Source organism: Sinohyriopsis cumingii, chromosome 10 (genome assembly GCF_028554795.1).
Source record: "Sinohyriopsis cumingii isolate HCF-2022 chromosome 10, ASM2855479v2, whole genome shotgun sequence".
Classification (NCBI taxonomy): Eukaryota; Metazoa; Mollusca; class Bivalvia; order Unionida; family Unionidae; genus Sinohyriopsis; species Sinohyriopsis cumingii.
The window spans coordinates 36,720,628-36,747,972 of NC_142970.1; the positions used below are offsets into that span (position 1 = coordinate 36,720,628).

The 27,345-nt window shown below is 33.7% G+C and overlaps 1 protein-coding gene across 37 annotated transcripts in view; it reads left to right on the forward strand.

Moving 5' to 3' along the window:
* Positions 1 to 27,345, forward strand: part of LOC149789875 (uncharacterized) — a 704,306-nt gene that overhangs the window by 579,709 nt on the left and 97,252 nt on the right. For 36 of the 37 annotated variants that reach the window (XM_089971883.1, XM_089971882.1, XM_089971887.1 and 33 more), the window contains 2 exons: positions 2,983 to 3,121; positions 3,808 to 3,870. In XM_089971883.1, coding sequence (XP_089828009.1) covers positions 2,983 to 3,121; positions 3,808 to 3,870 — 202 coding nt within the window. The remainder of the gene's footprint in view (positions 1 to 2,982; positions 3,122 to 3,807; positions 3,871 to 27,345) is intronic. The other variant, XM_089971888.1, reaches the window with a different exon arrangement.

Genomic DNA, 27,345 nt, shown 5'->3' on the forward strand with positions numbered 1-27,345 from the left:
CGCTTGGCTTCTGAAATTTATCAATTTGAACAGGTTGTGGTGAAGCTCCATATTCTACTCTAGAAGAGAAAACTGGTTTCATTAGGTTTTTGAATTGTTAAGCCGAAGTAAACATTATCGGAAGTGTTACTTATTACGGATCCATGAGTAAAGCCAGTAAATCGTCTTTGTGATTGTCTTCCATGAAATCTGTATACAGTCGTTGCTCAAACAATAGCCGACATGGGCTTCTTATTTAACTGCAATCACAGCCAAGCAGCAGACAAAGCTGTGGTTGATACAAGAGTCGCACAATTTAATAAACATCAAAGGACGAAAGCCGCCAACATGTGTGCTGTGCTTGGCGGTGTGATCAAACAACAAACAGTTGAAAGTAAATAATATCCAATACAGACACCGTATGTAGACCCGGGAATAGCTGCATGCAATGACCGTACGATATCAGACGGCAAGTAAATGGTTTCAATATTTTGTTCATCCTATATTTTACACGACGAATTCAGACTATTACAAAATTATTGAATATTTTAAATCTGTACGATTTTCAATGAAATTACATCCATTATGGATGAACTGCATGCCACGACGGCACGGTAGCATACGGTGTTGATACACTTTTCATGATATAGCGATAGTCTGGTATTATCGGTCAATCTGTATTATCGTTCAAACAAATAAAAATTAGTAAATGTTTTTAATGCACAGTAATAACCTATAAATATATTAGCCATCGATTATTTTGAATATATCTTAATTAATGCATTCCAGTTAATATTCATCTGATGATAAGCCGACTTTTGATCATTGCACATGTATACACGTATATGTTCTCGGAAAAAAAGTTAAATATTGTAAAACCCCGCATTAACGCGACCCCGCTTTTAACGCGATCCGATTTTATGGACCCCGATCATCGCGTTGTAGCGGGGTTCCACTGTATATGACAATTTCAAAATGTTAATTAAAGTTTCCAGGTCATATGTACTGTTTTTGACCATAAACAAGCGATATATAAATGTTTCAATTACCAATTTTTGAGGGGCACCGAGTGGTCTAAAGTGCTCTCCATTACGGATCACTGCCATCTCACCTCTGTCTGCGTGGGTTCGAGTCTCAGATGTGGGTATGTGAGTAAGCTTGCCAGTAGCTTCTCGTGGGTTGGTGGTTCTTTCCGGTGTTTTCCCGTGTTCTTTCTCCACCATTATTACTGGCCGCCATATATGACCTATCGTGTGCTGCAAAATGGCGTTAAACCTTACAACAACAACAACAACAACCAATTTTTAAACGCCATTTTTTTTTCAAGTTCAAGAAATATGGATTAGTTTTGTTTTTTTTTTGTATTTTCTGGTTTTAACAAAATGAGATCCATGCCTGACCCCGCGTTATAAGCATGTTCATGAGTTATCAGGGTGCGAGTTATCGAGGGAATGGTGTATTATATACTTGATTATATGTCCAATCCAACTGCAAACTGCACTGACACAGATATGCTAATGTCTAATGTTCCAGATCATCTGGGTCCATGCAGTTTGTTTGGAGTAATCAGTAGGACAAACAACATAGACCCTGATCTGCCTGTATATTATTTCCTGACTGATCAGGGTTTATGTTGTTTGCAGCTGACTCCACTTATAAGTGAGTGTGTGTATATGTTAACATTGGATATTTTGCAACACTTAAAAAAAAACTTGTCTAATGGCAGTGGTTACTAGATAACAATTGCCCTGGATAAGCAAATTTTCATGTAATTTACCCAGAACTGTGAAGAAAGTTTGAAGAAAAAAAAATTTCATGTACTTTTTTATATCCAGGCTTGTAAAAAATCTTGGGATTATTTTTTCTTTCTGGTATTAATAGTTATGAAAAGTGTTTAGTAAAATATGTCTTACTGTGATAGCTGCTGACTGTCCATATGCTTGCAGGTCTTTCGGACCATCTTGAGTCGAATTTAGAGCATACTTACAAAAACTATTGGCCCCATCCCAAGTTGAATTTAAAGCATAAGTACAAATATTATTGGACCTAGAACCATGAAGTTTTGTACACTTTAACATGGTCTTGAGTAGATGATATGATTAGATTTAATGTGTTTAAACGTTGTGAATTTTAAGGACTTGGACGGTTCCTAACAAAAAACTTGTTAGCATGAGTAAAAGTAAATCACTTGAGGTAGTCAAGTGAAATTTGATAGACATGTTTATTTTCTTATGTAGATGACCTGATTGAATGTTCAGGCCATCCATGTTATTTTTAATTTGTTTAAAACATTTTTTCAAACCTTTTTGACTTACATTTTAACAAAACATTTGTGGGCATAATTTAGGAAAATCATGGAAGGTAGACAGATTTAATTTGGATGCATAATTCAATGGCCTGATGAATTTTCATACTACTGTAGCAGTTTGTGAATTGTTCTTCAGTTTTGAATTTTTGGGGACTAATTGGACTATTTGGGTCTGCAGTGGCTACATTGAGGGTTACATGTTTTAAAAATACAAATCTAGTTAAAATTTGCTATAATCAATAATTTCTTCAATAACTATTGAAATATGAAATTTGGATTGTTATAAGATGCAAAGTTTTAATTAAAGTTCACAAAATTTGGCTTTCTTCGATTAATTTATAGTGAATCTACATCACAGTGAAATACACTCATTACTGCTGCATAAACTTTAGTATTTGTACATTAAAAGGTGTTATTCTTTCATCCATTGGATAAAGTTGTTTAATTAAATGTTTTTAGTGGTAAAAACTGTCCTTTGCCATCATTCTGTGGTCTTTGCAAGAAAGCTTATTTATGGTTGTGAAAATTTTCATGGAATAGAAGGCCAGTCTTGAAATGACATTGCAACATGAGTGTCAATTTTGTTAGGTTATTTTAAAATTCTCAGCACCTCTATTTTACAGAGTTTTCACAATACATGTACTTAAAATTTATAAGATATGTCACCTCTAAAAAGAGTATTTTGTCTATCCCAGGACTTCCAGATCAGTAACCTTGGCAACAAATGTTGTCTCCATATTGTTGAAGTGTTCCCTGAAGATGAAGGCAAATACAGCTGCAGAGCAGTCAACTCTGCAGGGGAGGCAACCACCAGATGCATGCTGACTGTTGAAGGTAGGTACATAGACATATTTCCCTTTACAATGAAAAAAATACATAATTAAAATCTATGCCAGTTTATAGTTTCTTGTTGCTTATATGTATAGTTCAAACATTATTACATCATTTATCAAGTAACACATCTGATATTTTATTAATTATTATCAGACAAGTTATTAATACATAACTTCCATGCAATACTTGCACTTACCATCATCATGTACTAATGATCCGTTTCATTTCTTTTTGTAATTTGACACTGTTATGACTTAAGCTGTGTCATCCAAATAATCAGTGTTTTCAAATATTTTGAATCATTTTGAAAATATGTTCATATTCCCATTGTCTATGTTAATGCGCATTTCCACTTTCCTTTCAAATAGTATTTATTATACGAAAAATGACCCCTCAGATAAAACAAATTTCCAGGGTATAAGAAGAAAACGCTGCTATGATATTAACAAATAGGAATGTTATCTTTTTATTTTATATGAACTTTAATGACTAGTAAATTATATTACTTAAAACCTTCTCTAAGTAATGTCCCTATATTTAAGCTACCTGTAATAACACAATTAGTTATCAAAACTAATCCTCATGTTTTAAGTGTAAATATTTGCTTTGTTCTCTATATTTGCTTTGTTCTCCATCCTAAACCATATTCCTCATTCTTTTTCATCCTTTCACCTCACCTAATTTAGAAGAATTAAATGCTGGTATTGAAACTGCATCTACATCATCATCCAATACACGTGGTAGTCGGGGTAAGGAACACTAAGTAGTATAGAGTAGATTAGTGCATGGTTCTTTTGCAGTGGCTTGGAGTTGATGTTGGCAACAATGGTTTGAAGTGAACATTGTTCATCCATATCAAATTTTCAAATTCAATAGGCATGTTACTCTTCTTGCTGATGTAAATAAAACCATTATTAGTGTTGCAAATCATATCAAATACAATGGAGGGAGTAAAAGTAACTTGATGTAAGAAAATTTTCAAGTAGAAAAAAAATTGGTAATCTTGTTCACTTGTCCCATTAAATGAAGCAGACATCAAATTGACAGCCTTGTCAGTATTATAAAATGGATGCATTTGAGATGAAAGTGTTTCTAAAGCACTGAAATGGGGTCATTTACTCAGACTTGCTAAGAGATTAATTTTGTCAGCAAACAAGAGCAGTATTTTGGAATATTATTGTTGTTTACTTTTACAAATTTATGATGAACCAAAAAACTAAACTTGTTTGAATAATTTATGCCATTAAATAATTAATTGCAGATTTTTCTAGGTTTTCTTTTCTTAAATAAAAGTCCAATGAAACAAATTGTCAGTTTTACATATTTCCTCAATTTAGAGTTCTGAGTAGAATTTTCCTTTAGTTTCAGTTTTCTGTAATTTTTCAGTATTGTTTGACTTCTAGCATTGTTGTGGGGGCTTTTTGTTGCTTTTTTTATTATGCCTCCACTGTGATAGGGGGCATATTGCTTTGCTACCATCCATCTCTTAAGTCCATACTGTCCACCTCTGACGTCTATACATCCATCCCAAATCCATTTTAGCACATCATCACACAAATATTGGACTCTTATCCATAAATTTTGTAAAAGGATTTAACTTTCAGACTTCAGCTTGGTTTACAAAACCCTTGTTATTACAGTTAACAAAATCGACTTTAAGGGCCAATACATATATTTTTATTTTATAAAACTCATTTTGGAACTTTTACTTTAAAATAAAGATTGTGATAACAGTTTAGGAAAAATCATATAGGAAAGATAAATGAATGTCTGGCAAGCATATTTGTGTGCATAAATAGATGACCACATTTGGCTTTTATGCAATTTAGAACAATTTTTAAAATGTTTCATCAGCTTTTTGAGGGTTATGGGTTATTTTGCATAGACATATGGTGTCTGTAGTGGGTAAATATATGTTTCACAAACAAGCATTTTGTTCTCTTTATATATATATATATATATATATATATATAATTTTGACAAGAAGTCTGTGTTTGTTTTATGAGCTGTTTCATTAATCTGTCAAATGTTAATGTATATTTACAGATACAGCTAACAAAAAAATACATTAATTGTAATGTTAGTAACCACTATGGACAGATCTCAAGAATTTGACATGGAAATTTTTCTTCAGAAGATTAGAATGTTTGAAGACAGACAGACAGACAAGCGAACATTACTCCCATCACACTTTCTTTTCTTGAAGTGTCAGTAGCTATAATGTGTTTATAATGTGTCTTTTACTTGAATATTTTAAAAGATGTAAATTTATTATGTCTGTGATATTCTGGAGTTTGCTGTAGTAATTATTTAAAAACACTAAAGTTATTATTACACAAAATATAAAGTTTTTATCTGTGTGTGTGTATTTGTGTTATCTGCATGCCATGTAGAATTTTTACATCAATTTACAAGAAAATTTCAGCCTGGGAATAATTAATCCAAGGGAGATAACTCTGTTTGGTTTATTTTGTACACTACCCCCTCCAATAATATCAATCCAGTTTGAGTGGCAACTACTATGATGTATTTTTTTAAAAAGTAGTTTCTTGGTTCAGTGATGTACAGATTCTTGGTTCAGTGATGTACAGATTCTTGGTTCAGTGATGTACATTTTTTGAGCTTGATGTACAATTTCATGGCTCAATGATATAAAGGTTCTTGGCGTGGAGATGTACCGTTTTAAAAAATTTCCTTTATTTAGAATGAAAAGTTGAAATAGGTGTGGGTCACATATTCCTGGTATATACATGTTTTGTTGGAATTGTCAATAGGATTGAAATAGATGTGTGTATATTTATGCTCCAAGATAAACGGAATTACCTACCTTCCGCGTTTATTTATGTTGCACCAGCACATCTCACAGGTAATAATGGTTGGGATGTACTGGGGTTCACATTTTTATACAAGTCTACATTCCTCACTTTGCAATAATTTCTGTATTTACTAAATTTCTGCACGCTGTGTTTTTACTTGTGCTTGCAATATATTCACACACACACACTCACACACACATACAACAATAGGGTGAAGGAAGTGGCTGTTAAATGTCACATATGCTCTTTCACTCTGTTTCACTCTTGAAGGCACACACAACAACAGGCTCAAGGAAATGCCTGTTATTTATAAATTAAAAGATGATCTTTCCCAAATTGGTGCCCCAAAATGTCATTGTTTCTTACAGACGAAATAAATAAAGTGAACTTTGTTAATTGATTATGTTATATCTTATGAAGGTACTGAATAAAGGAATATTGATGCATTCTTTCCTGTCAGCTGGGGTGGTCTTGACACACACACACACACATGCATGCTTTTTGTTGTTGCTGTGGGGTTTAACGCCATTTCTCAGCACACGATAGGCTATGCATGGCAGCCAGTATTAATGGTGGAGGAAGAACCCTGGAAAACCCCGGGAAGAACCACCGACCCACGAGAAGCTACTGGCGAGCTTTCTCACATATCCACGTTAGCCGAATCCTAGACTCGAACCCACGAAGACAGAGGTGAGATGGCATTGATCCGTAACGGAGACCATTTTAGACCACTCGGCCACTCAGGGCCCCAACATGCATGCATGCAAGAATATGTACACACACATGCGTGCGCGCACACACACACACACACACACATCTGTGACTGGTTTCTTCATCTTTTTGTAACTCATCGGAGGGAATAGGTCTTGTTGATTCATTCATTCAGCTGATCATCATGTCTTGTTGGTGCAGAATCTTTGTAAGCCCTTGCCACCAGTGTCACTGGCACAGCTGCTGTTTAGGTCATGTGACATTAGCTTCCCAGAGTTTGTGGTGGGCTGTAGTATCACAATCTTACATTTTCAGCCTTTGGGGTCCAACACAAAAGCATCCATTGAACTGGGATGGCTATTTGCATCCTTCTTCTTCTGACAGTGTGTGGAGTGCACTAATATAATGTGTAATATTTCACTCTCTTAGAGATTGAAGATTCTATCAACTATTTTTGAGCTTTTTAGTAGATAGAGAATTTTATTAGATATACCATTGACATATTCCACATGTGATAGGGATCAACATTTCTTTTTAAATGGGAGTCCAGGCATTTTTATTTTAATATCTTATACCTTTGCCTGAACTTTCACTTCAATATATATGTTTGTCTACAATGTGTTCATGCTGTTCAACTAGCATAACCAAGTAGTACATTTTTGACAGGCAGAAAGTAAGATAACCTGGTCATTAATGTACACCTGATATTATACTTTGAAATTTATCAGGTAAAGGTTAAAGGTGGAATATAAACCACTGTATTAAATAAAACACCGGACAGGCGACTATATTAGAGATAATCTCTTTCAAGCACCTGAAATTAGTGGGAGATATTTACACATAGGTGCTTATGTAGCACTAATCTAAATTAAATAGGCTATTTGCATTGTCTGGTAATAGATCCCACTTTTTGGACAAGAAATTTTCCCTGGTGTTACTAAACTGATTTCTGTATTGTTTGAGAATGATTTGCAGACTGTATTGATTGACAGGGAGTTTATAATTCTTATAGGTTAATGAAGTAAGTCTTGTGTTGTGACAGGTATTAAAGGTGAAGGTGAATTAATTATTGTCAACCACAGTTTTCATACTTTGATCTTTGAAAACTAATCTAATCAAGACAACACTAAGTTTTAGCAAATACAATAATTCAGTAAATAACCAGCTAATAAATGATAAATAGCCAGCATAAGCAGTAAATAGCCAGCTATATGCAGTAAATAGCCAGTTATAAGCAGTGAATAGCCAGCTATATGCAGTAAATAGCCAGTTATAAACAGTAAATAGGGAGCTATAAGCAGTAAATAGCCAGATATATGCAGTAAATAGCCAGTTATAAGCAGTAAACAGACAGCTATAAGCAGTAAATAGTCAGCTATATGCAGTAAATAGACAGTTACAAGCAGAAAATAGCCAACTATAAGCAGTAACTCACCAGCCATAAGCAGTAAATAGTCAGCTAATATGCAGTAAATAGCCAACTATAAGCAATAACTCACCAGCCATAAGCGGTAAATAGCCAGCTAATATGCAATAAATAGCCACTTAATATGCAGTAAATAGCCAGCTATAAGCAGAAAATAGCCAGCTATATGCAGTAAATAGCCAGCTATATGCAGTAAATAGCCAACTATAAGCAATAACTCACCAGCCATAAGCAGTAAATAGCCAGCTAATATGCAGTAAATAGCCAGCTATAAGCAGAAAATAGCCAGCTATGCGCAGAAAATAGCCAGCTATACGTGGTAATATATGTAGGAGATGATCAAGAATAAGGTTAACTCCGCCTTCTTCAACAACAGTTTTTTTGTTGTGTAAAATAGAATTTGCAGAAACTGTTGGAATATTATTTTTTACAGAGGTTTTTCAAATACCTTAGAGAGGTTTCAACTTGATTGTTTCATATACCATATCTTTTAGGTTTGTGAATCACTGCAGAGTGTGATCAAGGAGTCAATATCTTTGTCTTTAACTTGTTAATTGATACAGTAAGTAGAGAGGGAATATAAGGGGAAGTTCTAATTATTAATGATGATAGTCTAATTATTAATGATAATTGTACTACCTGCCTGATTAGTAAAGAGTACCCTACTTTAAAATGATAAATCAATGTAGAGCGTAAGTCAAGTTTTGAAGTACCCTGTTTATGACCCTTGCAAATAAAAATACAAAAATTTAACTCATTACCCCATATGCCACATTTTCATATCATACGGTTGTACCCTACTTCCAAGATCTGTACCATCAACATCATTTACAATACATGAAACTGGGGGGTAAAACAGAAAAGTAGACAGATGTAGCTCTACAATGATACTAGATCATGTAGACTTTCTACTCAAATTACAAAATACATTCAGAACCAGTCTGTATCTGGATTTAAGACATTTTGGCCCAAGATCTAAAGCAGACCAGTCCAAATTGCACATGAACAGGGGAACATTTTCTAAAAGTAGGATAAGTTTGAGATTTCAAGTCAAAAGCAGCCAGAACACAAAAATGGTTCCAATAGGCACAACAAAAACCAGAAATAAGAAAACTAAAATGTATTAAGATGTACTCATAAGTGACCCCAAAAATGAAATTTCTAACACCATTTCAGGCAAACATTATGATAATCTCCAGGGGTTAATGAGTTAATACTGATGTTGTTTTTATGCTGCATAAAATCAAAACACTTTGCTCAAGAGTTCTGCTAAACTTACAGATGATGGCATTTCATTAAAATGTTAAACATGCATTAAAAGTTGTTGAACTTTTTTTTTAAAATGAAATTTCTCCATGGTAAACTTTAAGAATAAATGTAGTTTTATTTTAGATGTATGCTTGTGTATTATTTTTTAATCATTAAATGAAAAAGCTGAGTAAACTTATAATATAGTCACTTACTTATGGTCTATCATGAATCAATGTTGACAATTGTTATTTTAAATTTTTTCTCAAAAACTGACCGATCAGTTTTTGCATGATTATACACTGGGCATTCTTGAAAAGGACATTTTTAATTTTTTCTTTGGATGCCAATCCAAAATCCAACATGGCCACCATTACTAAAAATAGAAACACCTTTAGACATCTTTTTAAAAATTCACTGAACATAATTTGACCATCAGTTGGGCTACTGTTGCTAAAAATAGATAAACATTTAAACAGCACGTATATCAGAAAACTGCAGATTAATGAATTTAACCAGATTTGACTTAAATCTTCCTGGCAGAAAGGAAGTATTGGACAAGTGATGCGTGAAAAATGGAGAAACCATGAAACAATTGTTGTTTTCATGAGATATGCAATCAACAGTATTGGAATAAATGTTACTGACCCAGATTAATGGACCATGCATTGGGTTATTAGGTGCATGTCAGCCAGAGTGATGTCAGGTCCAATTGGGACTTTTCAACATTTAATCTTTTGCTTTTCTTGTTAGTATTGGGGGAGGGGGTAAGTAAACCTAACAGAAAATAATTGTTACAGAACTGATCTTAATGACCATTTCATTTACACAGTCAAGAGTAGAGTTCTGAAAATATAACTCACAAAGACTGCTGACAAATCAAAATTTGTATATGCTGGTAAATTGATACTTATGCATACAGGAAAAAATGTTTGTACTTTTAGGTAAATTTATTTTTGTACATTACGATCAATTGATATTTGTACATGCAGGTAATTGATATTTGTTCATGCAGGTAAATTTATATTTGTACCTGCAGGTAAATTAATATTTGTACATACAGGTAAATGAATACTTTTTCATATTACAATATATTACACTAACCTTAAACAACCTGAAACACTTAAATCCCTGAGCAAACAAATTTGGACCTCCAGTACATCAAGTTTGTAAAGTTATACTGTATACAGGAATTATTTTTTTTTATACTGTATACAGGAATTATTTTTTATGAAGTTTTGTTGCCTTGTGGTAAATTTTTCAGTTTGTGGAAATACTGTAGTGTACATATGCTATGATGGAATGTTAAATTATTTTATTCCATTACTGCTGTCCAGTTACACCTTTATTATGACTCAGTTAATAAATAGTCATTTCAAACGGTCAGTATTGCTTTGGCTTTATCTGATTGAAATTGGCTACCTTGTTTCACCATTCTCAAACCCAGGTGACACCTGTTTAGGTAATAAAAAATAACTTCATATTCCAAGGTGTATAAATTGAGTATCTATCACAGGAAATGTATTGTAAGCAGAAACAAATGGTATATTTTTTGATGTAAAATAGAAGAATGTTGATTGACATACATGTAGTTTGATATATTTTGTCTGAATACATCCTCAAACATACATATCAAGACCAATTTCTGGATCATTTAAATTCAGTTTTGACAATATAGCTTTATGAAATAATGGACACAGTGATAACCAACAAGAAAAGCACTTACTTTAGACACATAAATTGATCTAACGTATGATGCTGATAGGGGTCATCTGATTTCAGGAACTGGTTGGATGAAAGGACTATACACATATAGCTTGTATTTTTGTAAATGTGTTACCAAAACACAGATGCCAGAAGAAAATCTAAATTATTTCTTCAGTACAATACTGAGATTAGCAAAGCATACTGAAGATAAATAATTTTAGCAACTTGAAGGAAAAAGAGATCTGGAGAAGTCATATTGTCAGAAGTGGACTGTAATTATGAATGTAAGAGACTTTTATTTTACAATGAGACATTTTAGACATGCCCTACTTTAACTGATCAAAGGAAGATTTGTGTTTAACAGTTCAGTCCTTTGTACTGAACCACTTATATGGACAAAGAATTTAAGATCAATGACTAGACAGTGAGCAGTGTATACAAGTAAAAAAGGCACCTCATTAATTCCGATTTTGTTTTACATGCCCTGTCAATTTGTATGGTTTACTAGACTCATCAAAATTAGCATGGGGTCCTGTGTATGCCTCATAAAGCAAATGGCAGAATACAACAAGGGCAATTTAACCCATCAAGTTCCTTGGGTACAATTTAACCCATCAAGTCCCTTGGGTAACTGCATTAGTTACAGACAATTTGCCCCAGATCTGCATAAAGTTCTTAAGAAATCAGTTCATTAAGCTTGAAAGACCCAAACATGTAGGTCAATTATCCACAGATTTGCATAAAGTTCTTAAGAAATCAATTCATTAAACTCGAAAGTCCAAAAATGTGGGCCACTTTTATGTGTCTATTCCAAAGTCTGACACAACTTGGTCAAATTTGATCTAAGACTATAAAGGTTTGGATCCATTGTGAACCATTACAACTTAATTGACATCATTACATATCAATTACTACAATTTAATTGACATCATTACATATCAATCCCTACAATTTAATTGACATCATTACATATCAATCACTACAATTTAATTGACATCATTACATATCAATTACTACAATTTAATTGACATCATTACATATCAATCCCTACAATTTAACTGACATCATTACATATCAATCCCTACAATTTAATTGACATCATTACATATCAATCCCTACAATTTAATTAACATAATTGCATATCAATCCCTACAATTTAATTGACATAATTACGTATAAATCACTACAATTTAATTGACATCATTACATATCAATCACTACAAAATTTATTTGACATCATTACATATCCATCCCTACAATTGTATTGACATAATTATGTATAAATCACTACAGTTCAGTGGACATTGTTGCATATAAATCACTACAATGTAATTGACATCATTACATATCAATCCCTATAATTGTATTGACATAATTATGTATAAATCACTACAATTCAATGGACATCGTTGCATATAAATCACTACAATTTAATTGACATCATTACATTAAATCACTACAGTTCAGTGGACATTGTTGCATATAAATCACTACAATGTAATTGACATCATTACATATCAATCCCTATAATTGTATTGACATAATTATGTATAAATCACTACAATTCAATGGACATCGTTGCATATAAATCACTACAATTTAATTGACATCATTACATATCAATCACTATAATTTTATTGACATAATTATGTATAAATCACTATAATTCAATGGACATCGTTGCATATAAATCACTATAATTCAATGGACATCGTTGCATATAAATCACTATAATTCAATTGACATCATTATATATAAATCACTACAATTTTATTGACATAATTATGTCTAAATCACTGCGATTCAATGGACATCATTACATATAAATCACTACATTTTAATGGACATAATTATGGATAAATCACTGCAATTTAATTGACATAATTATGGATAAATCATTGCATTTTAATTTACAAATATACACATAAATCATTGCAATTTGACATAATTACATATAAATCATTGCAATTTAATTGACATAATTACATGTAAATCATTGCAATTTAATTACATAATTACATATAAATCACTACAATATAATTGACATAATTATGAATAAATCATTGCATTTTAATTTACAAATTTACACATAAATCATTGTAATTTAACTGACATAATTACATATAAATCATTGCATTTTAATTGACATAATTGCATGTAAATCATTGCAATTTAATTACATAATTACATATAAATTTGCAATTTTATTGACATAATTACATCTAAACCATTGCAACTGAATTGACATAATTACATATAAATCATTGTATTTTAATTGACATAATTACATATAAATCACTTCAATTGAATTGACATACTTATAAATCATTACAATTTACTTGAATTCATTAGATATAAATCTTTGTTATAAAAGAAAAGAAAATTGATAGTTTTATAATCATGAAAATGCAAGATTTATAACCTCAGAACTGACAATATCGCACAAATTAGATGATGCTGTATTCTGGTTACAACACTCAAGGGCAACATAACCTTAAATGGAAAAACAACATCATCATTTTTAATTATTAATTCTTCATATGAGGTCATGTGTGGAACTGATAAATTGCCTGAACCTTGATAACAACACCCACACATGTGAGGTCATGTGTAGAACTGATCATCTAGGCATGTGAGGGCCATGAGTGTAAGTGATGAACTATCATAACCTAGGTAACAACACATACTCATGTTAGGCCATGGGTGTAACTGATAAATTGGCATAACCTAGGTAACAACACATACTCATGTTAGGCCATGAGTGTAACTGATAAATTGGCATAACCTAGGTAACAACACATACTCATGTTAGGCCATGGGTGTAACTGATAAATTGGCATAACCTAGGTAACAACACATACTCATGTTAGGCCATGAGTGTAACTGATAAATTGGCATAACCTAGGTAACAACACATACTCATGTTAGGCCATGAGTGTAACTGATAAATTGGCATAACCTAGGTAACAACACATACTCATGTTAGGCCATGGGTGTAACTGATAAATTGGCATAACCTAGATAGCAACATCTACTTGTTATCTTAGCCTTGTCTGTAAAATTTAAGTTTTTCTGTTGAAAGTGTTATCGCTTTGGTACAGAATTATTTTCAGCCAAAAGTGAACATTTGTTTATGAATTTGGATGAAAAATGACATCATTAAATGTTTAGTTTATGTCTTGTATCATGCAAACTGTTCTTGGTTTTAACCATTTGGGAAGTTGAATTACATTTAGACCAGCTTTGTACTGTACAAGTGTAATTACATAATGGATCAGGTATTGCCAGGGACATGATTGGTTAGTGACTAGCTGAAATTTCAAATAAGCAACAACTCACTGACAGCTTTTGGAGATACTGTAGGTGGAATTTGTGTATTAATTAATTGGAGCAGTTGATCATTCAATAGCTGAAAAGAGCTTTTACAATTCTTATGTATTAACTGCAAAAGTTTATTCTTTGGTTGCTTGGATTTTCATGACACTTTCAGAACCTTACTGGTCATGTTATGCAGAGGCAAGTGTCTTTCCCAAAGACACTAAGGCAGTGGACCAGAACTGGCCTGGGTGGGTAGTCTTTCCCAAGGACACTAAGGCAGCAGACCTGAGCTGGCCTGGGTGGATAGTGTCTTTCCCAAGGACACTAAGGCAGCTGACCTGAACTGGCCTGGGTGGGTAGTGTCTTTCCCAAGGACACTAAGGCAGCAGACCTGAGCTGGCCTGGGTGGGTAGTGTCTTTCCCAAGGACACTAAGGCAGCTGGCCTGGGTGGGTAGTGTCTTTCCCAAGGACACTAAGACAGCTGACCTGAGCTGGCCTGGGTGGGTAGTGTCTTTCCCAAGGACACTAAGGCAGCTGGCCTGGGTGGGTAGTGTCTTTCCCAAGGACACTAAGGCAGCTGACCTGAGCTGGCCTGGGTGGGTAGTGTCTTTCCCAAGCACACTAAGGCAGCTGACCTGAGCTGGCCTGGGTGGGTAGTGTCTTTCCCAAGGACACTAAGGCAGCTGACCTGAGCTGGCCTGGGTGGGTAGTGTCTTTTCCAAGGACACTAAGGCAGCTGACCTGAGCTGGCCTGGGTGGATAGTGTCTTTCCCAAGGACACTAAGGCAGCTGACCTGAGCTGGCCTGGGTGGGTAGTGTCTTTCCCAAGGACACTAAGGCAGCTGACCTGAGCTGGCCTGGATGGGTAGTGTCTTTCCCAAGGACACTAAGGCAGCAGACCTGAGCTGGCCTGGGTGGATAGTGTCTTTCCCAAGGACACTAAGGCAACTGACCTGAACTGGCCTGGGTGGGTATTAAACCCATAATGTTAGAATGCAAGTTCCGTGTACCAATTGAGCTGCAATGGCTTCTAGCTATAAACAGGCTGTATGGAATCTGTTGGTACTTGAGATTACTGTTTTTAGCTGGAAACAGACTGTATGAAATATGTTGGTACTCCGGATGACTTTTTCACAAATGAGACTTTATCCTCATCAGGAAATTTTGTGAGACAGTTTTTTTGGTCAAATATCAAAGTTGAAAAGCATAATTTCTTTTTAAAAAAACTAATTATTTATCAGTATCTGACGTTTACAAACATTATTCATTTTTGCAATAGATTAAATCTTTTTTCCAGAACAAAATAGTTTGTTATTTTACTGTGGTTTTCTCAGGTCATGGTATTTTATCAACACTTATTTTTCTTTGATCACATTCAAATCAAGAGCTTTCATTATCTTTGTCCTACACTAAAACATTAAGGGGTAATTGAACCCGCTGGCCTGCAGTAAAGGAAAGGAAGGGTTCAGATTTATACAAAAGTGTCTAATTAAGCTAGCTGTCTGCCCATTGTTGACACTGTCAGAAATGATAATAATAAAATGTCACAACCTTCACTGGTGATAATAACAGTGCTGCCTGTTGGTCTCTTCATGGTGTGGTTTCCCTTTCCTTGTAATTACACCTCTCCAACATAATTGTTTAAAGTGGTGAATATTTCAGGTCTGACCTGTCTGTGCCAAAGACCTTTTTCTAAAGGGTCAGAATCATTTTATAATGAGTACCTTAAACCCTATGGACAAACTTTGTAACATGGTGACTTAGTTTTCTTATATGACTAGCTAAATAAAGACCATGTTTCCAGGGTGAAGCTACCTTAAAATAGTCAAACTACTCATTTACACAACTGAAAGGGTAGTGTCATCTAACTACACAGGGAATCAAAAAGTAAATTTACATTCTTTATTTCAGGAAATTAAGATACTGACCTATGATGCAAACAAAACAGGTTACACTTTTTACAGTATAATGGACAGTCATGAAGTACAGTTTCCTGTCTAGCTTATAAATGGCACAGAGCACATGACTTGAGATGAAATCAAGCTGTAAATTATTTTTATTAAGATGAATAGGCACACTAACATTTATTTTCAATTTTTTTTTCCGCTAACATCTTGATAAATAAAAGAAACTGCAGTGTTCATAAGGAACTAATAGTAAATTATTTCGGGAAGAACAGAAGTTACAAATAATTTAAAATTGATGGCTAGAACTTATAAATACGGAAAAGTCCAAGGAATGTAATACATTCATTTTGTTGACTGGTTTATATTTTTATGCCATTGTTATCACATACAATCTAATGTCTGAGAAAAGATAATGTGTGAGAAGTGTTAATCTTGGATATAATTTTGTTACATCTTATGGAATCTTCTACCATGGCTGTATCAACATAATTAGAAACGTGTGCATTAAGACAAAATTCTTCTAAATAATTATTATCGATGACATTATAAATCTAATTCATTTAATTTTCAATTTTCACCTGTCAGTCTTATAATTAAAAGGAATGTACACTAAAATGGACGAACAAACAGAGGTAGGTGCATATACATTGTTAAGTGAAAAGTAGATAGAAGGATAAAATGAATGAAAGAATAAAACAAAACAAATGAACAATCAATAAGTGTACAAAGAGATTGACAGATACAAGAAATTTGAAACAAATCAGTCTGTACATGAATGACAATAAACAAGAGGTTAATAAAGGATGAAAACATTTGGCAAAGTATACATTATAATTGTACTGAAACTGGGAATGGTTTTATCTACAAAATCTGGTCAATATTTATATTTAGGTTTTATTTTGTACACATTTGCTGTATGCAGATTAGCATGGTTCACAGAATATGAGACATGGTTCAACATCAGCATCACCCTGTGTATGCTCCTATTTTGTACTGTGTGTCTCAAAGCAGTGTGGCAGTGCACATCAGATTTTTTGGGTAAATTACACAAAATTCTATTTATAGCAACATGGTGAATTTGCCCTATTAGGATTATATGAATATTCAAGGAAAGCAAATGTTTTAATATTTAGACTTTTATTCAGACAAGTGATAAATTATTAACATTAACTTAGTGGATGAGTCAGTATGTACCAGTACCACCTATGAGTCAGTATGTACCAGTACCACCTATGAGTCAGTATGTACCAGTACCACCTATGAGTCAGTATGTACCAGTACCACTTATGAGTCAGTATGTACCAGTACCACCTGTGAGTCAGTATTAGCTCAACCAAACTGGTGGCCTAATTGGTTAGAACATATGCCTTAGATGCCTGAGGTCCCAGGTTTGAACCCCAACTGAGTCGTACCAAAAGTTTATTAAAAAAAGGTACTTGCAGGTGTCTCACTTGGCATTGAACAGTAAGAGGTTAGTGTTACGACTGGTCAGCCTGGTGTCAGGATAATGTGACTGGTGGGACATGATGCTACATGTCTGTGGCATGATGCCCCAGTGCTAGACATCACTTTAATCTGCCACACTGCAGACATCCTAGCAGTATGACTGAATTTTTTTAAAAGCTAAGTTAAAAATCCAAATCACACACACACATACACACACACACACACACACAAACACACAGAGGACATGCACACACACAGGGTACGTACACACACCTACGACGGCGGGCACCCATCACATGGTATTCTGCCATTAGATTGTGAAAACAGGATTTTGTTGGGTATGAAAGGCTGGCAGATGATATTATAGTAATATGATCGTCAGTTCGTACAAATAATGAAAAGAATTGGCAAAAAGTGTTTCTTCTGATCAAATCATTATAACTTAAGGACAACACATCAGTGTGGAATTTAGACTATTCAACTTTTTGCAGTGATTTCTTACAGAGACTGACAAATCACTTAAATCCTCATGTTAATTGCTTTGCTTGGGTGTGGTAAAATGAATAATGCTCCATTAGAATGTATAGGGGCTTCATTGAAATTTCTGTAAGGGGTTGGACTCTATGAGTTGCTATATGGTGAAAAATTGTCCTGTCTGTAGATTGACTGTTTGGAATATACATCGTTTTAGAATTTTGATGAAGGCCTGGTTTTACAAGTATACAAGCGAATGACTTTCATCACATGGTTGAATTTGTTGTCTGCTACACTGACTGTGTGACTGGGAATTGCATAGTCCTGTTGAATTTTAATGAAGCTTTCAAGAGGGAAACCTGACCACAGTTAATTGAATGGCCAGATACTGGCATAGGCCATTCCCTATTATTATTATTGAAATTAAGCCTTCTTGCTTCACACCAGGTGTGTCATCAGGGTGATACCACTGGGTTGAGACAGGCTTTTATCCTTTTTGATAGCAATATTAGAAGAGGGCTCATGTATCAGTGTTAGATACCCATTCCACATATAAATATAGCTGTATGTATATTATTTCTTTTTACTTTTCAGACTTTGAAAAAAGTCACAAATAAGTGGTGAGGTCAGCTTTAGATGATAACAATAATCATCTGGCAAAAAAAAATAAAACAAAAGTTACAGTTTTAAATCAAGTTATTTTAAATCCCTAGTACAGTGTACAGAAAACATAATCATACACATAGTTCCAGTTTTAAGTGAACCATTTAAATTGCCTAATATGTACAGAAAACATAATCACACACATAGTTACAGTTTTAAGTGAGCCATTTCAGTTGTCTAATATGTACAGAAAACATAATCACACACATAGTTTTAAGTGAGCCATTTCAGTTGCCTAATATGTACAGACAACACAATCATACACATAGTTTTAAGTGAGCCATTTCAGTTGTCTAATATGTACAGAAAACATAATCACACACATAGTTACAGTTTTATGTGAGTCATTTCAGTTGTCTAATATGTACAGAAAACATTAATCATTCACATAGTTACAGTTTTATGTGAGTCATTTTATTTGCCGAATGTGTACAGAAAACATAATCATACACACAGTTACAGTTTTAACTGAGCCATTTCAGTTGACAAATATGTACAGAAAACATAATCATACACATAGTTTTAAGTGCGCCATTTCAGTTGCCTAATATGTACAGACAACACAATCATACACAGTTTTAAGTGAGCCATTTCAATTGTCTAATGTGTACAGAAAAGATAATTGTACACAGTTACAGTTTTAAGCAAATCATTTCAATTGCCTAAATATGTACAGAAAACATAATCATACAGTTTTGCACTTTATATAATTGTCAGTCATAATTAGTTACTTTTAACCATAATATAATAATTTCACCTGAGAATCTGATATAAAGACAATACAATGTATTTGAAAAAGAAGTAATCATTTTTTAAATTTCATGACAGTATTAGTCTGTAATTAGTTATCACATGACAGTATTAGTAGTATTAGTCTATATTTAATTATCACATGACAGTATTAGCCTATATTTAGTTACCATATGAACGCACCAACATTAATGCCAAAGAAATTTCTCATGCATGTGACAGAGAAATCTGGCAGACAACTTTTCTTACCCATATGACACAGAAACCCGACATATTTCTAATCCCTTATTTCCTTCTCTTAGTTCTGTTGTCTTGAATAATTTGTCATTGATTATTTCACACACAGTGATCTGATAATGTCATAATATGAAGAAAACAAAATACATTCATTACATATGCAACACTGTGTGTACAGTGATTTATCATACAACACAATTTGAGAGAAATAATCATTGTAAGAGTTAACACATTCGAAATCTGACATAGAATTCACAGTCTCTTGTATATTATGATACTACACGGAAATAAGTGTTGACTCTGCCAGACCCTATCATGAGTCTGACAAAGACCCTATCATGGGTCTGACAAAGACCTTATCATGAGTCTAATAAAGACCTTATATGGGTCTGAGAAAGACCTTATCATGAGTCTGATAAAACCTTATCATGGGTCTGAGAAAGACCTTATCATGGCTCTGACAAATGCTTTATCATGAGTCTGACAAAAACCTTATGAGTGTGACAAAGACCTTATCATGGGTCTGACAAATACCTTATGAGTCTGACAAATGTATCATGAGTATGATAAAGACCTTATCATGGGTGTGACAAAGACATTATCATGAGTCTGACAAAGACCTTATGAGTCTGACAAAGACCTTATCATGAGTCTGACAAATGCCTTATCATGGGTCTCTTTACACAATCAGGTTCATTAAGATCTCCATATAAAATTGTTGGACACTGATATGAGGTAATATTATGTTGAACTTTTAATTTACTTTCAGGTTATAAGCAACATTTATAAAAGTAAAAAACTTCATTTACAATATTTTGTTTCTAATGATATTTTTCCATGAATATAAAATGCAATGTTTATTATGACAGGTTAGTAAAAATAAAGAATCTGGAATTCCAAAGACCAGCAAAACATGAGCTTTTATCAGTGCTTATCAGCTAAACTGATTATAATGATATCATGATTTGAATTAAATTGGACTTAGCCCATATCTTTTCAAGCATTTATTGAATGAATCGTTTCTTCCTTTTGATAAGAGGAGCAGAAATGGCTTATTTGTCACTGTGTTGGACTTGTGAGAAAAATGCCTCAGGTTCAAATCCTACCATTGGATCAGCCCTGACTGGCTATCATGGAGTGTCCTTAGGCAAAATACTTTACTCCCATTGCCTTGACAGTAAATGACCTATTTGTGTTGCTGTACTATAGACTTAAGAAGTCCAAACATTCTGATAAAAGTGGTCATGCACTTGGTTGTCTTCAGAATTAACTAGGCATGGGCAGGTACCAAGCCTGACAGTGTTTTCCACCCATATAGCCAGGTTTTAAGATAAAAATTTGATCTTGTAGGGTCAGGTTCTCCACCCACCCCATGTCTTTCTGGATGTCAGTAATATAAAATTCAATAAATATTTTGTGGTTGACCAAAATGGAAGTGAGAGAGGGGGTGGGGAAACTGGACAAAATGGGAGTGGGGAAACCCTCCATAGTAAAATCTGACCTGAACTCCTGCTGGGTACTGGGCAAAATTTCCCAACCCATCCATCCCTAGAATTAACAGAATCATATGCATGGACCAGGAGTCTTAAAGGTTAAATATATAGTCAGTTTAAAAAAAATTGTTAAGCATCATGTGTAGATTAAAAATCTGTTTCTCCTGCACAATTTTTATGCCCACTTTTACTGATAAACTGTTAAAATCAATCAAGAGTTAGATTGTCCCAAATAATTGACTGCACTACCTCCCTTGACTAAGGGTCAGTTTGCTCTTATGTGTGACATCATTATAGAATGAGTGTAACAGCCATTTAAGACAATAGGTGTATTGATTACACTGTCAGTGAGTCATTTCAAGTAAATTATGCCAGGTTTTGTGCACCATAAAGTCACTGTGATGAGAAATAGAAAAAGGGCTATTTATGTTGCTTAGAATTGTTTGTTTTTTTTTTTTCATTTTTAAATGAAGACTTAGAATAGAGTTTGCTTATTATACTGTGTCATACTGGGAAGTATGATAAAAAACATTTCCTGTATGCCCTATTGCCCTTCCTAATTGTTATCTCCCCTAAAGGGGAATCAGTATCTGTATGGCCCAGTGAGCTTATGGTGAGGTCTTTTGTCCGTCATTTGTAATCTGTTCACCTTTTCTAGTTAACAACTTTTTAAAAACTGCATGACTGATTTGTATATGATTTTATATGAAGCATTCTGGTATATGCTAATCCATCATACAATGTGGTAAAGGTTACTGCATGTAGAAACAGCATTAATAAACATTCCCAAACACTGCTTGCCAGAATTTAACCAAATTTTTATATTAAAAAAATCCTGGGAACTTGGCAAAATTTCCCTACTATCCATCCCTGGAAGTAACAAAATCATATGCATGGACCTAAAATGTATTCAAATAAACAGGCAGCCATTAGAAACGCCTTAAAAAAATTCAAAAACTGCCATTACTGAAAGTTTAAAGACCTAAATACTTTTTAGAAAAGATACTCAACAAAATTTTAACACATTTCATAGAAAGCATCTAGCATAAAGGACTTGCAGTTATTTACATTTATCAATCTCCAATTAAATATGGCTGCCAATACTAAAACTATACCCAAGAAATCTATACATATGACTTTCTCAAAAACTTCTAACAGATTTGACATAATTTGCAAGTAATATCCTGGCATTAAGGCCTTTACAGTTTGTATAAATGATGTCAGTTCAAATAATATCCTGGCATTAAGGCCTTTCCAGTTTGTATAAATGATGCCAGTCCAAGTAATATCCTGGCATTAAGGCCTTTCCAGTTTGTATAAATGATGCCAGTCCAAGTAATATCCTGGCATTAAGGCCTTTCCAGTTTGTATAAATGATGCCAGTCCAAGTAATATCCTGGCATTAAGGCCTTTCCAGTTTGTATAAATGATGCCAGTTCAAATTTAGCCATCTTTACTAAAACTAGAAAAATATTAAACAACTTCTCAACAACTGCTTAGCAAAATTCAATGAAATTTGACAGAAAACATTGTGTCATTAAGAGCATTCAGATTCATAAAAATCATGCTGATTTACCGTTAATTATGGCCACCATTCCTTAAATTAGCACCATAACTCTTTTTGAAGGACTTCCCTTAAAAAAAACACTGCAGGATTTTCCAAAATTTGACACTAAGCATCTTGATATGATGGGCTTTTAATGCCAATCTGCCATCAAATATGGCTGCTTCTAACTGAAATGGAAAGACTTTTAATAGCTTCTTAAAAAAAATGCCACTTGACAGAATTTTACTAAATTTAACAGAATGTGTCTTAACTTAAAGACCATTCCCAGTTATAGAAAATGTACAATCTATTTTATATCTGGCAAATGACATTGATGTGCCATTAAATGTGGATGACTAGAGAAACCTTAATTGATAGTTTTCATAATATATGCTGAGCTATTTAAGGCTGATGTCAGAGATCACTTCATGCTTTGTTCCAAGCATATTATAAGCAGTCAGGTCATTCCAAATCCTTTCAACATTGAAAAAAAGGATTTTGACATAGGCAATCTTGTGGGGAAACTGAGAGCGAGGAAGAAAGAGAGAGATATAGAAGTAAAAGGACATATTCATTAAACTTTTGCATTTTAAATTTATGATGGAGAAATAAGAGAAGTATATCATGTAGACCGGTGGTCAAAATGTGCACTTTGCTTTTCACAAGTTATCAGTTTCAACATATTTTACTTAAAATCTGTCCAATCAACTTATCATACATCCAATATTATTTTGCAACTTTTTTCTTATATATATATATATATATATATATATATATATATATATATATATATATATATATATATATATATATATATATATATATATAAAGAGAGATTGTAAAAATGGTTTATTCCTTGTTTATTCAAACTGCATAATTCTGTTTTTCCCAAAAAGCAGTGACTTTTATTCTGCCTTCTGAATCATTACCTGTCAGACAAAATGGAAGTCTAGAAACTGACAAGCAGATTTAAATAAATAAATTCATTTGCTCCTTGAATGACACATTTTATTAACTTCAGTGTAAAATAATTCGCATAGTTTGCTGTTCCTAATGGACGTGAGAAGACTGTCCATAATTATTTACTGTCTAGTGGATGGCTAGGCGCCTTGGTGGCCGATAGACTGACTGCTTTTATCCCTTTGTATAGCTATCTTTTTCAGCAAAATGGATGGACTTTATAGGTGTTTTCTTTCACTCTGATTTAATTATAAACCTACAAACTGAATGCTATATTTTTACCCCAAAATGTTAGACATAATGATAAATGATGCTTGTTCTCAAAATTAAAGGGGGATCCACAGTACAAATAGCCTACTGTCAAAAACCAGATACTGTTTGACCTTTTGTGACCTCGACAATCTGCCATGGATGACAAACATTAACCTGGGCTCCATTTAACATATATATTTGCTTGTAAGTCAAGTCCAACTGCAAACAGCATAGACCCCTAATGTGCCAACAGAGTATGGTCTGTGTTGCTTGTTCCACTTAACAGTCACAACAGATCAGGGTCCATGTTGCTTGTTCCACTTAACAGTCACAACAGACCAGGGTCCATGTTGCTTGTTACATTTAACAGTCACAACAGATCTGCTGGCACATTATGCATTGGCAGATCTGGGTCTATACAGTTTTCATTTGGATTCCTCTTATTAGTATATATGGTAATAGTGTGAGGTATACATGACAGTTATGAATTATGTGTATCAGCTGGTTATATGGTAACATTTTGCACATTAATTCATTTTTATGGTTCCTATTAACATCAATTTGAACATCGATTTGTTATTGTCCACTGCCTGACATCAATTTGAACATCAATTTGTTATTGTCCACTGCCTGACAACTTTCAAAACCGAATCTGCAGATGTCTTCTTTTTCATGATCAGTAGCTGTTGTACTTGTTATTTATAATTTTGTTCTTCAAACTAAGGAACAAATTGGGTACAAAATATTACCAATATAACATACATGATCCTGAGTATTGAATATTATTACTAATTTGTCAGTTTGATTGTATATTATTTTAAAAATAATTTTGTCATATCAACACTCACTATCAAATGCTTTGGGTTCACTTTCATTGGTGGTGTAGCAGTTGATATAATTACTACAAACCACAAATTAAAAAAAGAACAATGATCCTTTTTTTATGAAGATGGTAGGAACACCATTCCTATTACAGGCTTCAAGCCATAAATTCAAGTAGCAGTAATAAAAGTGTGATTTCTTTGTAAAATATAAAACTAACATACAAAATGAAATGACTTCAAAGCATATAGTAAATTAAACAAAACGTTATTATATGGGGTACTGTAGACATTTTCAAGCAAGCACATAATCTGCCATTAGTAATGGCATTAAGGTAGCAAATGATTACCAGTGCACTGAAATTTTGCTATATGAAGGAAGCACTCGTACACTTACTGCAAAGTAAAGGAAACAGTGCTAATCCAAGTCCAATTGTCTTTTACAGGAGTTTTGAAATGCAAGGGGACACACTGAACTAATATAAAAAATGAAAACCTTTTTTTGTGATGTTGTTGTTGTTGTTGTAGGGTTAAACGCCATTTTTCAGCACACGATAGGTTATACATGGCAGCCAGTATAACTGGTGGAGGAAGAACCCTGGCAGACCCTGGGAAGAATCACCGACCCACGAAAAACTACTGGCAGGCTTTTTCACATACCCACATTAGCTGAGACAAGCCTGAGAGTCGAACCCACGCAGACAGAGGTGAGATGGCAGTGATTCAGAACAGTGAGCACTTTAGACCACTCAGCCACTTGGGGTTCCCCTCTTTTTTGTAGTTACAGCCATGAACTGGCATTCACTTTGGACTTGTGTTGAAGAGTCACTTGACCTTATGTGTCATCTCATAGGGTCCATTATGGTATGAAAGGTTCAGTGAAATTAACTAATTTAGTTTCATCACCATGTTTTTGTCCAGCTCAGTTTCCCTGATGGTGTTGGCCTCATCAGCTGTTATTAAGATTTTGGATTAAGTTTTTCAGTGGAGCATGATCCTTCATTTTCTCTGGTCAGACAGAGAGGTCACTTGGCATGTGTATGTCATGACTATATATTTGTACATAGGTGTGTATGCCTATCAAGACCATAAATTAACCTCCATGTACAGGTGTTTATGTGGTCAGTTACAGTTGGATGCAATGTGATGTTATTTGGGAAGTGGACACATCCTGATGTGACCAGCACAATTTTATCAAATACATCCTCCAGAAATGGGCTCAGCATGAAGGCTGTGGTCTGCTCATGGTTAATACAGTCAACATTGATTGTGTCTCTCAAACATTTATTTAAAATTAACATCCTGCAAGTTATCAGTTACAGCATTGATAAAATGCATGCATAATGCATATGTAATGATTCTCTCTCTCTCTCACTCTCTCTCTCTCTCTATATATATGTATATACACACACACAATGTATGTAATGTTAAAATATGCGTGTAACACATATGTAATGACAAAATACATATTTTGGGTTAGGGTTTTCTTGAGAGGAAAATGGAATCAAAAAGTTCAGTTGCCTCACATATTAAACATGGAATAAATATTTTCTTAACATCATCCTGACCATGTGTTTTTGTCGAGTTGTTTGTTGTTTTACATTTCACACCTGTCCCTTGATCTGCCTAGTAGTGAATTTGTTACTTGAGTAATTGCCCTTTGTGTCATATTTTATACAGGTATAAATTGTCTCTTATAATAATGTCAGTCTCATTTGAAACATACTTTGTACATGTATATATTGACTGAAAAAATAATTTTTATTTTTATTAGAGATGACAATGCATAATCTCTCAGTTTATTTTTCTCCTTAAAATTAAGTACACTTCTAAAACGTAGGACATTTCTTCACGTTTGTCTTTAATTTATCAGATTTGTTATGATACTTACTGTATTTACTCATTTATAAGTCCAGAGTAAACTGCAAACTGCATAGACCCAGATTTACCTTTGTCAAATAATGTCACATAATATGTTGGCAGATCTGAGTCAGTGCTGTGATTTTGTTAGCAGTAATTATTAGAAAACACAACATTGACCCAAATATGCCAGCTCCTTATACAACAGCAGATAAGGATCTATGTTTTTGGCAGTTGGACTTCAAAGTGAATAGAGTCAATATTTCTTATAATATATAAATTAATTATATACAGGATTTTTATGAAACTGAATGAAATAATTATATAATGTTTAAAGAAAATGAATTTAACTCCATGTTAGATTGGATATAATTATGCAGAGATAGCAAATGATTACCTTTAAAGGATATAAAATATGTTGAATAATTATTATTCCTTACATAGTACATGAAAGAGATTTTCTACATGGCTTGTGTGTGTGTGTGTGTGTGTGTGTGTGTGTGTGTGCGCGCGTCCACACTGTCAAGTTGGTAAATCATGCAAAATAATCAAAATGTCAGAAGGCTAAAGTATGGTTACAATACTATG